Source organism: Oncorhynchus gorbuscha, linkage group LG25 (genome assembly GCF_021184085.1).
Source record: "Oncorhynchus gorbuscha isolate QuinsamMale2020 ecotype Even-year linkage group LG25, OgorEven_v1.0, whole genome shotgun sequence".
Lineage (NCBI taxonomy): Eukaryota > Metazoa > Chordata > Actinopteri > Salmoniformes > Salmonidae > Oncorhynchus > Oncorhynchus gorbuscha.
In genome coordinates this window covers 39,231,632-39,246,813 of record NC_060197.1, presented here as the reverse complement: position 1 = coordinate 39,246,813, position 15,182 = coordinate 39,231,632, and the positions used below count along the sequence as shown (strand labels likewise).

Genomic DNA, 15,182 nt, shown 5'->3' with positions numbered 1-15,182 from the left:
GGAAACTGAGCCCTCCATGATTGAAACTGAGCCCACAGAGGCTCTGAAAAGTACTGAGCGAGTCACGGAGAGACAGATCCTCTGTTAGATGTCTTGAGGGGAGGAGGGGGGGCACACGGGAGAGGAAAATTAGGTTAGGGGGGTTAAGCCCATCGCTGTTTCGATTTAGTGTCCTCTTGATGACTATATACCTTTATATTGTTGTCACCAATCTGAGGTAAAGAATGATGTCTATTTTCACTCAATTGTGTGAGGTGAAAATGTGAGCTTGTGTAAGGTAGCAACACAAGCTGTCCGCGGTGATATTAGCGCTTTGTAAAATAATTGAATATGGCTTAATAATGTTGGAGGACAGTGTAAAGTATGTCACTAACTATTGCGACAACTACATCTAGTTCTCACTCATTTAACCATTTAGAGAAAATGCTGTCAAACTCAATTTAACTGGGCACTGCTCTAGAGCTTCTGTAGTGACTCTGCTGCCTGAACGTTCCCCGTCCCTACTAATACAAGCGCCACGTATTACATCTGAATTGGCCTGCAACGTTTGTTGATTTGACTTAAGGAAATGGAGAGCTGGCCATTCAGGAGTCGGAGTCTGGTATTATTTGCTGGTGATGGCTTTGATTTGGCTCCCGAGTGGCGCAGCGGTCTCAGGCACTGCATCTCAGTGCTAGAGGCGTCACTACAGACCCTGGTTTGATTCCAGGCTGTATCACAACCGGCATTGGTTGGGAGTCCCATAGGGTGAAGCACAATTGGCCCAGCGTCGTCTGGGGTTGGCCGTCACTGTTAAATAAACACATGTTTAACAATAGTCTGCGTATGAGCAGATGCAGACACACAAGTGCAGACACACGCTCCTGATTTCTCTCTCATACCTATTTGGCACCAATCCTTCTTTGTGCTCTGTTCAATGCATTTCTGACTTCAACTTTAAGACCTAGGAATGTGTAATGAGGAAAACTGATGCTACAGGTTCTCCCTCAGTCAGAAAATAGTTTCACATTTCAATAACTCAAGGCCAGGGCATTAACAGCATGAATGGGAGTTTTTATTCTTTTTGCAAAGGTTGGGGCTATGAAAAAATGAACATTGGCAAGTTTTTAACTTTTTGAACATGGTTGAGGGCATGTGTCTGGATTGTGTCTGTGTCTGGATGTGTCTGGATTTCACTTCATTTTGGAAGTGGACGGCGCCCGCCCTTAAGACGTTTTGACATGAATAACGACCAGTTAGAGACAAGAAAATATAGTAAACTCAACTTGTGTTCCACTGATCACCGACACTGATCAACAAGGAGGAAGCCTATGGGGAGGAGGTCAGAGACCTGGCAGTGTGGTGTCAGGACAACAACTTCTCCATCAATGTGATCAAGACAAAGAAGATGATTGTGGACAACAGGAAAGGAGGGCTAAGCACGCTGTAGTGGAGCAGGTTGAGAGCTTCAAGTTCCTTGGTGACCACATCACCAATGAACTATCATGGTCCAAATACACCAAGACACTCATGAAGAAGGGACGGCAATGCCTATTCCCCCTCAGGAGCCTGAAAAGATTTGGCATGGGTCCTCAGATACTCAAAAAGTTCTACAGCTGCACCATCGAGAGCATCCTGACTGGTTGCATCACTGCCTGGTATGGCAATTGCTCGGCCTCTGCCCGCAAGGCACTACAGAGGGTAGTACGTATGGTCCAGTACATCACTGGGGCCAAACGTCCTGCCATACAGGACCTCTATACCAGGCGGTGTCAGAGGAAGGCCCTGAAAATTGCCAGACTCCAGCCACCTTAGGCATAGTAGTCATAGACTGTTCTCTCAGCTACCACACGACAAGCGATACCGGAACGCCAAGTTTAGGTCCAAAAGGCTTCTTAACAGCTTCTACCCCCAAACCATGAGACTCCTGAACAGCTAATCAAACGGCTACCTGGACTATTTGCATTGAACCCCCCCCCCCCCCCCCCCACACACACACATTTTTTGTCTGCTGCTACTCTCAGTTTATTATCTATGTAAAGTCACTTTACCTCTACCTACATGTGTCATGCAGGTGAAAGAGGACCCAAAAGCGACTTAACAGAAACAGAGTTTATTCAAGTCCAAACAGGGAATAACAGAAATCCTCTAGTCTGTAGAGGGGAATAACAGGAGAAGCGGCCACAGACTGCAGGTCGCTTCGGGTAGGCGCAGGCCGTAGTTGACAGAGACACCTGCTCACACGCAGCATCTGATGAAGGCAAAAAACACGACAGGACAGGGCGATACACAATCACAGCACGGTGAATTCTAAACAAGGAACCGACAGGACAGGAACGGAACACAAAGGAATAAATAGGGACTCCAATCAGGGGAAAGGATCGGGAACAGGTGTGGGAAGACTAAATGATGATTAGGGGAATAGGAACAGCTGGGAGCAGGAACGGAACGATAGAGAGAAGAGAGAGCGAGAGAGTGAGAGAGGGAGGGGGAGAGAGAGGGATAGAAAGAGGGAAAGAACCTAATAAGACCAGCAGAGGGAAACGAATAGAATGGGGAGCACAGGGACAAGACATGATAATAAATGACAAACATGACAGTACCCCCCCACTCACCGAGCGCCTCCTGGCGCACTCGAGGAGGAATCCTGGCGGCAACGGAGGAAATCATCGATGAGTGAACGGTCCAGCACGTCCCGAGACGGAACCCAACTCCTCTCCTCAGGACCGTAACCCTCCCAATCCACTAAGTATTGGTGACCCCGTCCCCGAGAACGCATGTCCATGATCTTATGTACCTTGTAAATAGGTGCGCTCGACAAGGACGGGAGGGGGGAGGGAAGACGAACGGGGTGCGAAGAAAGGGCTTAACACAGGAGACATGGAAGACAGGATGGACGCGACGAAGATGTCGCGGAAGAAGCAGTCGCACAGCGACAGGATTGACGACCTGGGAGACACGGAACGGACCAATGAACCGCGGAGTCAACTTACGAGAAGCTGTCGTAAGAGGAAGGTTGCGAGTGGAAAGCCACACTCTCTGGCCGCAACAATACCTTGGACTCTTAATCCTGCGTTTATTGGCGGCTCTCACAGTCTTCCCCGCAGACAAAGGCAGACCGGTAATGAAGTCTAAGGCGATGTGAGACCATGGTCGAGAAGGAATGGGGAGCGGTCTGAGACGACCGGCAGGAGGAGAGTTACCCGACTTAGTCTGCGCGCAGTCCGAACAAGCAGCCACGAAACGGCGCGTGTCACGCTCCTGAGTCGGCCACCAAAAGCGCTGGCGAATAGACGCAAGAGTGCCTCGAACACCGGGATGACCAGCTAACTTGGCAGAGTGAGCCCACTGAAGAACAGCCAGACGAGTGGAAACAGGAACGAAAAGGAGGTTACTAGGACAAGCGCGCGGCGACGCAGTGTGCGTGAGTGCTTGCTTAACCTGTCTTTCAATTCCCCAGACTGTTAACCCGACAACACGCCCATAAGGAAGAATCCCCTCGGGATCAGTAGAAGCCACAGAAGAACTAAACAGACGGGATAAGGCATCAGGCTTGGTGTTCTTGCTACCCGGACGGTAAGAAATCACAAACTCGAAACGAGCGAAAAACAACGCCCAACGAGCTTGACGGGCATTAAGTCGTTTGGCAGAACGGATGTACTCAAGGTTCTTATGGTCTGTCCAAACGACAAAAGGAACGGTCGCCCCCTCCAACCACTGTCGCCATTCGCCTAGGGCTAAGCGGATGGCGAGCAGTTCACGGTTACCCACATCATAGTTGCGCTCAGATGGCGACAGGCGATGAGAAAATAAGCGCAAGGATGAACCTTATCGTCAGACTGGAAGCGCTGGGATAGAATGGCTCCCACGCCTACCTCTGAAGCGCCAACCTCGACAATGAATTGTCTAGTGACGTCAGGAGTAACGAGGATAGGAGCGGACGTAAAACGTTCTTTTAGAAGATCAAAAGCTCCCTGGGCGGAACCGGACCACTTAAAACACGTCTTGACAGAAGTAAGAGCTGTGAGAGGGGCAGCAACTTGACCGAAATTACGAATGAAACGCCGATAGAAACTAGCGAAACCTAAAAAGCGCTGCAACTCGACACGTGACCTTGGAACGGGCCAATCACTGACAGCTTGGACCTTAGCGGAATCCATCTGAATGCCTTCAGCGGAAATAACGGAACCGAGAAAAGTAACGGAGGAGACATGAAAAGAGCACTTCTCAGCCTTTACGTAGAGACAATTCTCTAAAAGGCGCTGTAGAACACGTCGAACGTGCTGAACATGAATCTCGAGTGACGGAGAAAAAATCAGGATATCGTCAAGATAGACAAAAACAAAGATGTTCAGCATGTCTCTCAGAACATCATTAACTAATGCCTGAAAAACAGCTGGCGCATTGGCGAGACCGAACGGCAGAACCCGGTACTCAAAATGCCCTAACGGAGTGTTAAACGCCGTTTTCCACTCGTCCCCCCTCTCTGATGCGCACGAGATGGTAAGCGTTACGAAGGTCCAACTTAGTAAAGCACCTGGCTCCCTGCAGAATCTCGAAGGCTGATGACATAAGGGGAAGCGGATAACGATTCTTAACCGTTATGTCATTCAGCCCTCGATAATCCACGCAGGGGCGCAGAGTACCGTCCTTCTTCTTAACAAAAAGAACCCCGCCCGGCCGGAGAAGAAGAAGGCACTATGGTACCGGCGTCAAGAGACACAGACAAATAATCCTCGAGAGCCTTACGTTCGGGGAGCCGACAGAGAGTATAGTCTACCTCGAGGAGGAGTGGTCCCCGGAAGGAGATCAATACTACAATCATACGACCGGTGAGGAGGAAGGGAGTTGGCTCGGGACCGACTGAAGACCGTGCGCAGATCATGATATTCCTCCGGCACTCCTGTCAAATCGCCAGGTTCCTCCTGAGAAGTAGGGACAGAAGAAACGGGAGGGATGGCAGACATTAAACACTTCACATGACAAGAAACGTTCCAGGATAGGATAGAATTACTAGACCAATTAATAGAAGGATTATGACATACTAGCCAGGGATGACCCAAAACAACAGGTGTAAACGGTGAACGGAAAATCAAAAAAGAAATAGTCTCACTGTGGTTACCAGATACTGTGAGAGTTAAAGGTAGTGTCTCAAATTTGATACTGGGAAGATGACTACCATCTAAGGCAAACATGGGCGTAGGCTTGTCTAACGGTCTGAAAGGAATGTTATGTTTCCGAACCCATGCTTCGTCCATGAAACAACCCTCAGCCCCAGAGTCAATCAAGGCACTGCATGTAGCACCCGAACCGGTCCAGCGTAGATGGACCGACATAGTAGTACAAGATCTAGATGAAGAGACCTGAGTAGTAGCGCTCACCAGTAGCCTCCGCTTACTGATGGGCTCTGGCCTCTTACTGGACATGAATTAACAAAATGTCCAGCAACTCCGCAATAGAGGCACAGGCGGTTGGTGATCCTCCGTTCCCTCTCCTTAGTCGAGATGCGAATCCCTCCCAGCTGCATGGGCTCAGTCTCAAAGCCAGAGGAGGGAGATGGTTGCGATGCGGAGCAGGGAAACACCGTTGATGCGAGCTCTCTTCCACGAGCCCGGTGACGAAGATCTACCCGTCGTTCTATGCGGATGGCGAGAGCAATCAAAGAGTCCACATCTGAAGGAACCTCCCGGGAGAGAATCTCATCCTTAACCACTGCGTGGAGTCCCTCCAGAAAACGAGCGAGCAGCGCCGGCTCGTTCCACTCACTAGAGGCAGCAAGAGTGCGAAACTCAATAGAATAATCCGTTATGGACCGTTCACCTTGGCATAAGGAAGCCAGGGCCCTAGAAGCCTCCCTACCAAAAACTGAACGGTCAAAAACCCGAATCATCTCCTCTTTAAAGTTCTGGAACTTGTTAGAGCAATCAGCCCTTGCCTCCCAGATAGCTGTGCCCCATTCTCGAGCCCGGCCAGTAAGGAGTGAAATGACGTAAGCAACCCGAGCTCTCTCTAGAGTATGTGTTGGGTTGGAGAGAGAACACAATCTCACACTGCGTGAGAAAGGAGCGGCACTCAGTGGGCTGCCCGGAGTAGCAAGGTGGGTTATTAACCCTAGGTTCTGGAGGCTCGGCAGGCCAGGAAGTAACAGGTGGCACGAGACGTAGACTCTGGAACTGTCCAGAGAGGTCGGAAACCTGAGCGGCCAGGTTCTCCACGGCATGGCGAGCAGCAGACAATTCCTGCTCGTGTCTGCCGAGCATGGCTCCTTGGATCTTGACAGCAGTGTAACGAGCGTCTGAAGTCGCTGGGTCCATTCCTTGGTCGGTTCCTTCTGTCATGCAGGTGAAAGAGGACCCAAAAGCGACTTAACAGAAACAGAGTTTATTCAAGTCCAAACAGGGAATAACAGAAATCCTCTAGTCTGTAGAGGGGAATAACAGGAGAAGCGGCCACAGACTGCAGGTCGCTTCGGGTAGGCGCAGGCCGTAGTTGACAGAGACACCTGCTCACACGCAGCATCTGATGAAGGCAAAAAAACACGACAGGACAGGGCGATACACAATCACAGCACGGTGAATTCTAAACAAGGAACCGACAGGACAGGAACGGAACACAAAGGAATAAATAGGGACTCCAATCAGGGGAAAGGATCGGGAACAGGTGTGGGAAGACTAAATGATGATTAGGGGAATAGGAACAGCTGGGAGCAGGAACGGAATGATAGAGAGAAGAGAGAGCGAGAGAGTGAGAGAGGGAGGGGGAGAGAGAGGGATAGAAAGAGGGAAAGAACCTAATAAGACCAGCAGAGGGAAACGAATAGAATGGGGAGCACAGGGACAAGACATGATAATAAATGACAAACATGACAACATGTACATATTACCTCAATTACCTCAACTAACCTGTTCCCCTGCACATTGACTCTGTACTGGTACCACCTGTATATAGCCTTGTTACTGTTATTTTATTGTTGCTCTTTAAGTATTTGTTATTTTTCTAAATATATATATGTATCATTTTTTACTTCAGTCAAGTTTATTTTAAAAAATGTTTTTTGGGGGGGGGGGGGGTTCTTAAAACTGCATTGTTGGTTAAGGGCTCGTAAGTAAGCATTTCATTGTAAGGTGAATACCTGTTGTAATCGGAGCATGTGACTAATAAAGTTGGATATGATTTGACTTACGTTCTACTCTACTTTGATGTATGTTACAGTTTAGTGAGAAATACCTTACTCTATCATGTTTCAATAACTCAGTTTCAATGCCAATTTTGTATTCTGATTGTATTCAATTTGTATTCCGCATTACAGACTATCGAATGGGAGTCACCATCCTGAACTTCAGAATGTACTCCAATGAATGAACTCCAGTGTACACCCCTTTCTGTGGTCTATTAAATATGAAACTTGCCAGACAGAGCTCCAACGCAACACTATTCCCCTGATACGCGATATGCACGTGCTTTTGGAGATGGCCAACGTGCGCAGGTACCCAGGAATATACGTATGGCGAAGCCAACTGTTGCTGACGTCACCGTTTCGCGGTATATAAATCTTGTGGGTCCATCCATGACCAGATGGCCCTTCTATTGCGTCATCAGCTGATTAGATGATAGATGCGGCAGAACATGGCAGAAGGCAGGCAGAGTAGCTGACCAGATCTGTCCCTATGGGGCTTACATCATCAAGGAGGCGCCCCTTAACAACCCCTAGCAACACAACCCCACTGTGTCTGAGTGGCTAAGCCTGACCCTGAACACACAGAAGGGCCCATGAGCTATCACCTTACAGGGCGCCATCTGACTGCATTCTGTCTGTGGCACAGAAAGGAATAAAGATATTTACACAAATAAAATCTCTGTAGTCAGTGGCACATCTATTCCCTGTGAGTGATCACCGCCCGGCCTCACAGGCAGGCCTTGGGCTGGCTGCAGATGAATAAATAACTCTGTGATCTCGATGGTCAGTGGCATTACATAACCTCCGGTTTTAAGAGCAGCATGCCATGAAGCAGGCCTCCAGTGAGAGGTGACCCGGATGGATCAGAGATTAAACACAGAAGAGACCCCCTTAGAGCTCCACACTGAGCCCCAGTCTGGTTGTGATCAACACATTCCGTTAATATGCAATAAGGAGCCGACCCTGCCAGCTACGATGACACACCACAATGCAGCCTGGGTATTGGGGACTGGTGTTGCCTAATAAGATAAGATGAGTATTTTATCATTTATCCTTTGAACTCTGCATTGCTGGGAAAGGGCTCCCAAGTAAGCTTTTCACGCTAAAGTGTACACCTGTTGTATTTGACACATGTAAAATAAACAATTCCTCGGTATCAGGGACGGGTGTTGCCTAATACAGTGAGATTGTTCTCTGAGAGTTTGAATGAATCATTTCCACCCCTGTGAGCTTTGATTGATGGATTCTAAACGTTGTGTTTGTCGCAGAGCTGTGATATTCCTACGTTCACACACCCTCCCGCCTCTCCTGTCATGCCTCTTCCCTCTCCTGTTCCCCTGTGATATTCCTACATTCACACACTCTCCCGCCTCTCCTGTCAGCGTTGAAGGGCGCCTGAAGATGTTTATTTAAACACCCAATAGGGCCTCTTCGACTTAGTGCTGCTTCCATATACTCTCTGTGCACAAGGAATCAATTTTCAAACTGAGGTTTCTGCATGTCTCCTAAAACATTCAGGATTACATTATGAAGTGATTGGACCATGAACCATTAAATCACAAGACATGAATATTGATAGAACCCTTATCATATCATTTTAATTAACAATTACTTAAAACCTAACGGGTAACAAAAAACATTTAAAAAAGCATTTCACAGTCCTTAGATCAGAAGGCACATCTTAGATTGATTCCATTGTTTGTCATTTCTGATAGTCTGTCATTTACAAGTGCAAGCCATCCTTTGAATGGGGACTGCAGTTACTGTCAAAGTTGCTAGAGGGTGCATTGACTCCAAACTGTTAATGTTGGTATTGTCCCATCATGGCTATTAAGGAAGTTCATAGAAAGCTCAGGTCAGGCCTGTGACAAGAGGGAGTGGGGCGTGCTGAACACTTACAGTATGTGACATGGGATTGGGGAGCGATTGAAAGATCACGAGTTCACTGAAAAGGCCAATGGTAAAGTCAATCGGGAGCCTGTGACCCCCCCCATTACAGTCCTTGTAGTCTGTAATGCAAACACATCTTCCATCTGCACTCAAACCTTCACGAGGAGAATGGGTGAGATAGTTCGTTTAATTGGAGTTGAATGGAAGGAACCATCCCCCTTAGACAGAGAGACATTCCTTGGAATTACTAAGAGTTCTGTGGTCAATATGAAACAAAAGGCACTTCGTTGAATCAGGAATCATGACACTAACACATTGTCTGGAAAAGTCATTGCTACAAACTATACATACACAAAAACAATCAATCAAGCACATATATACACGCGTACTGTATAAAACTCATTTGGTCTGTGGTGTGAATTGATTTGTTCCGGTACTTAAAAAAGCAGAAGCGTAAAAGTAATATCCGAGTGACTGCTTCTTCTCAACAGCGTCGTGACAGTCAACAGCGTCGTGACAGTCAACAGCGTCGTGACAGTCAACAGCGTCGTGACAGTCAACAGCGTCGTGACAGTCAACAGCGTTGTGACAGTCAACAGCGTCGTGACAGTCAACAGTGTCGTGACAGTCAACAGCGTCATGACAGTCAACAGCGTCGTGACAGTCAACAGCGTCGTGACAGTCAACAGCGCCGTGACAGTCAACAGCGTCGTGACAGTCAACAGCGTCGTGACAGTCAACAGCGTCGTGACAGTCAACAGTGTCGTGACAGTCAACAGCGTCATGACAGTCAACAGCGTCGTGACAGTCAACAGCGTCGTGACAGTCAACAGCGCCGTGACAGTCAACAGCGTCGTGACAGTCAACAGCGTCGTGACAGTCAACAGCGTCGTGACAGTCAACAGGGTCGTGACAGTCAACAGCGTCGTGACAGTCAACAGCGTCATGACAGTCAACAGCGTCGTGACAGTCAACAGCGTCGTGACAGTCAACAGCGTCGTGACAGTCAACAGCGTCATGACAGTCAACAGCGTCGTGACAGTCAACAGCGTCGTGACAGTCAACAGCGTCGTGACAGTCAACAGGGTCGTGACAGTCAACAGCGTCGTGACAGTCAACAGTGTCGTGACAGTCAACAGCGTCATGACAGTCAACAGCGTCGTGACAATCAACAGCGTCGTGACAGTCAACAGCGTCGTGACAGTCAACAGGGTCGTGACAGTCAACAGCGTCGTGACAGTCAACAGCGTCGTGACAGTCAACAGCATTGTGACAGTCAACAGGGTCATGACAGTCATGCTTGTATAGTTTGGTTCAACTGCTGAAATGTCTGCTGTCCTGCAAAGGGGCGTGAATCACAACCGCCTTCATTCAACAACTTCTGAGGTAAATAAGAACCTGCTTCTATGACAAAGTGGACAAAAAACAGTCGTTTGTGACACCACACTTTGGGGAATGAGCTCAAAACCTGAGCATTTGTTTGAAAGGTGCAGACACCCAGATTTCATCGACAACAAAAAAATGCTATAGGCTACAGTATAGTTCTTTGGCTTAGGTTTTCAGATGGCACTGGTAATACATTAACAGTGTATACCCACAGCATCTGTAACTATAACCAGATGACGTATTCAACCCCAATAGATGGTTTCTATTATGACCCTATAGTGCAATCATATAGGGATCATATACCTTGTCCTGTGAGATCTGCGTAAGCAACAATAATGTCAAATCATCCCAAGAAAAGGATCCGTGTTTTTTGTTGTTGTATTGCTTCCTGTTTCTTCTCTTTTCTCTTTCAACCGATATTCCACAGAAACATCCAAGTGTTTCACAGAGTCGCATTCAATAAAACAACCACCCAAGTCCTCTCTTACCTTCTTCATATCCTCTCCTCTTATTTATAAAACCAGTTTATTTATCTACAAGTCTTTCCTCATTTTGTCTGTTTAAACATGTGACTGCATCCCCTTGCTGGGATTGAGCGCGCCCTGCTTGTCGTGCGCCCCGGAGATCCAATGGTAGCAGTCGGTGGCGGACTTATTGCGTGGCGTGACAGCGCAACGGGTACAGTAGACGATGCCCAGTGCCACCATCACCACGATGAAGATACAAAGGGGCACCAGGAGGCCTACCAGCAGCCAGTTGGCACCATCCTGCTTCTGGATACTCTCATCCTCCTGGGGCGGCTCCCCCTCCACCTCCACCACATCCTCCTGGGGCGGCTCCCTCTCATCCTCCCCCTCCACCCCCACCACGTCCTCCTGGAGCGGCCCCCTCTCATCCTCCCCCTCCACCTCCACCACGTCCTCCTGGGGCGGCTCCCTCTCATCCTGCACCCCCACCACGTCCTCCTGGAGCGGCCCCTCTCATCCTCCCCCTCCACCTCCACCAAGTCCTCCTGGAGCGGTCCCCTCTCATCCTCCCCTCCACCTCCACCAAGTCCTCATGGGGCGGCCCCTCTCATCCTCCCCTCCACCCTCCACCACATCCTCCTGGAGCGGCCCCCTCTCATCCTCCCCCTCCATCTCCCCCACGTCCTCCTGGGGCGGCCCCCTCTCATCCTCCCCTCCACCAAGTCCTCCTGGGGCGGCCCCTCTCATCCTCCCCCTCCACCACATCCTCCTGGGGCGGCTCCCTCTCATCCTCCCCCTCCACCACGTCCTCCTGGGGCGGCCCCCTCTCATCCTCCCCCTCCACCTCCAACACATCCTCCTGGGGCGGCTGCCTCTCATCCTCCCTCTCCACCTCCACCACTCCCTGGTTGGGTGTGAGGGGGGTTTGAGGAGCCAGGGGAAAAGGCAGGGGGGGGGTGTGCTGGCCTGGGTCCTGGTCCATCTCTGGGAGGGATGTCACCCACCCATCGTCAGTTACCCCCACTTCCTCATTCTCATCAGCTTCACCAAAGTTGGATGCGGGGACATACTGGTCAGTGATTGGCTCCTGCCACATCGTAAGTCCTTGGTCCTGGCTGGTGGGGGTGGAACTGATCCAGAACCAGTTCCAGGCCCCTCCCGAGATAGTGGAGGTGGGGAGGACTGAGGGACTGGTAGTGGTCTCCTCATCCTCCTCAAACCAATACCTGTCAGATGTGGGTGTTGGGGTGGGGATTGTGTCGGATGTGGGGCTGGGAGAGAGACTGGGCGTGGGTTCCAACTCTGGCTGGACCTTGGCTGGGACATTCCAATTCATGATGTCCCAACCAGGTGTATACTCCTCCTCTTCTTCCTCCTCCTCCTCCTCTTCCTCCTCCTCAGGCTCTTCCGTGGGGAAGGGCAGGAATGGGTTGTGGTTTAGGACTGGCTCCTCCTGGGGTGCGCTGGTGACCCAGATGATGTCACTTTCCAGCCTGGGAGGGTCTGTGAGCCAGTCCAGGGACTCTTCCTCCTCCAGGGGCCAGTCGGTGTAGGTCTGCTGGGGGTCCCACTTGGAACCAGGTTGGCCGGTGACCCAGGGGTACGAGGGCGTGACTGCGGTGGGTGAGTCCTCTCCTATCTTCCTGCAGGAGAATTGGTCAGAGAGTAGCTCGTAGCCCACCTCGCAGTAACACTCGAAGCCCCCCTCGTAGTTCACACACATCTGCTGACATGTCCCAGGGATCTGACACTCGTCGGTGTCCTGGCAGTGGGAGGGGTCCTCGGGCAGGGGGGAGAAGCCCAGGTGGCAGTGGCAGATGTGGGAGCCAGGCGTGTTCTCGCAGGCGTGCTCACAGGGGTCATCCATGCACTCGTCCACGTCCTCACAGTCGCCCTCCTGGTCCGTCCGGTAGCCCTGTCGGCAGCGGCACTCAAAGGTTCCCGGGGCGTTGACGCACAGCTGCTCGCAGGGACTCTGCAGGCACTCATCTACATCCAGGCAACCACGCTCATCCGGGTCCAGCATGTATCCTTCGGGGCAGGCACAGCGGTAGCCGTCCGGCAGCGGAAGGCATTCGAACTCACAGGGGGCACTGTGGCACGGGTCGACAGCAACACATGTCTGCCCGTCGTCAGCGAGCTGAAAGCCGTCCGAGCACTCACAGTAGTAGTGTTCCCTGGCCTCCTGGCAGAAATGCTCGCAGCCCCCATTGTCCCGATCACACCAGCTCTTCTCTGTGGTGTCGGAGCAGAGGGGCATCTCCCTGGACCACCCCACAGTGCCATCCTCCCTCAGCACACACAGCACTGACTGCTCCTCCTTGGTGCCCCCCGGGCAGGGCACCGTAGCTACAGATCCAAAGGGCACGTGGGTAAGAAGGCTACTGAGGAGACTGAAGGGGGTACTATAGAGGGCATTGCCGCCCCCCTCGCTCCAAATAGCCGGGCACATGCCCTTGTAGGTGTAGTGGCACAAGTAGCCATCCACGGGCACCGAACACGAGCCGTCCAGCCATTTAAAATTATCATGCTGCTCGTGGGCGGCTGTGCCATAGGTCATAACCACACAGCGCGGGGCCGAACAGGTACTGGGGGAGTCGTCCCTCAGCCAGTTGGTGTACTGGGTATCCTGGTCACCCGTAATCCAGGAGAACCCACGGAGAGGGCGAGAGGCGGTACACTGGCGAGGCTGTCTCTGGAGACCAATCCACACCCGGACCTTGGTTCTGAGGCCCCGTAGCTCCACGCTGGAGAAGAGAGCAGCGATAGTGTCAGCCCCCTCTTGGAGTTTGACTGTGGCCAGGTTGCCTCCCTTCTCCTTGCAGCTCCTCCAGGAGTCCAGGAAGGTCTTGCGCTGGAAGTAGACCACGAAGCAGCCGTCCTCATTGCACAGAGCGTCCCTCTCCTGTAGCTCCTGGCCCCATACAGGGGGACTATAGTAGAGGAGACCCAGTAGTGAGACAACTACAGCAGCAGCACAGCGCACTGGGGAGCCCATTGTTAGTTCACTCGCCACAGCTTACTTTTCAAATCCTCGCTTTTTCTTCTTCTTTTTTCTCTTTCTCCTCTTCAACTTTTTTACTATTTGTTTCTTGTTTTTTTTCTTCTCATCCAAACTTTTCTCTCTTCATCTGCACAATACCTCTCCAAACCTCTCTCTCTCCAACTACCTCAGTCTTCCCTGCTAACAGAGTTCTGTGCCGGTGTTGAGTGCTTACAGATTGTCTCTAGATTTCAGAGAGGGAGTGGGAAGAGAGGGAGGGAGGGAGGGAGGGAGGGAGGGAGGGAGGGAGGGAGGGAGGGAGGGAGGGAGGGAGGGAGGGAGGGAGGGAGGGAGGGAGGGAGGGAGGGAGGGGGAGGGAGGGAGGGAGGGCAAAAGGGGAATGAGCGAAGGAAAGAGGGAGGGAATTGAACTAAATAATTATGTTTTTGGAAGAGGTGGGGGTTCTCAATGTGTGTGTGTGTGTGTGTGTGTGTGTGTGTGTGTGTGTGTGTGTGTGTGTGTGTGTGTGTGTGTGTGTGTGTGTGTGTGTGTGTGTGTGTGTGTGTGTGTGTGTGTGTGTGTGTGTGTGTGTGTGTGTGTGTGTGTGTGTGTGTGTGTGTGTGTGTGTGTGTGTGTGTGAGAGAGAGAGAGAGAGAGAGAGAGAGAGAGAGGGGGATGCCTGTGAGTGTATCGGGCAAGGCTGGGGGAGGTGCACTGCACTGTGTATATTTATCTTTCTAAGAGTGTGTCGTAAGGTTTTCATAAGTCAGTTTATGGAAATAGCTTGGGACCCAGCCATACCCCCCATGTCCCCTACCCCCCATATCCGCTACCCTCCAACAACACACACACACAGGCATACACACACACACAGGCACACACACACACACAGGCACACACACCCAGGCACAAACACACACAAACATACACACACAAAAACACACCATCCCACCAGGCCTTCAAGGCAGATATTCAGTTATGACACTTCAAAATGTTTTGGTTTTCTTCAATAATTCCACAAGCAGGAGAATTACCAGACAAAGACCTGTCTGTGTTCCAATAGCCCACCACTCTGTTCCCCTTGGTCTCCTTTCAGTCCATAGCTGAAGCTTTCTCTCTTTTCTTTGGTCCGTCTTTCATATCTCTGTTTTATCAGAGAGAACATGAACACTTTTTGCTTAACGAGCAAGTCTGTTAAATGGAAGTAACGAAAGGTTTGAATGGATATCCTCAATGGGTGTCTGTGTACCTGAATGATACTTGCGTCTGTTCTTCTTTGTGTGTGTGTGTGTGTGTGTGT

General features: G+C 50.6%; 1 protein-coding gene across 1 annotated transcript; it reads right to left on the bottom strand.

The window, feature by feature from the left end:
• Positions 1–8,726: 8,726 nt before the first annotated feature.
• On the bottom strand, positions 8,727–14,113 carry LOC124013866 (endosialin-like). Its single transcript, XM_046328418.1, has 2 exons — positions 11,660–14,113; positions 8,727–11,376 (listed from the first exon to the last, which is right to left on the bottom strand). The coding sequence occupies exons 1-2, from the start codon at positions 13,895–13,897 to the stop codon at positions 10,993–10,995; spliced, it is 2,622 nt and encodes an 873-aa protein (XP_046184374.1). The 5' UTR covers positions 13,898–14,113; the 3' UTR covers positions 8,727–10,992.
• Between the last annotated feature and the right edge of the window lie 1,069 nt (positions 14,114–15,182).

Bases quoted from the DNA above. Each gene is read 5' to 3' on its own strand.
- LOC124013866 (XM_046328418.1), bottom strand. From the start codon at position 13,897: ATGGGCTCCCCAGTGCGCTGTGCTGCTGCTGTAGTTGTCTCACTACTG. The intron at 11,377-11,659 runs GTGGAGGGGGAG...GTGGGGGTGCAG, and splicing joins AGCCGCCCCAGGAGGATGTG to GATGAGAGGGAGCCGCCCCA.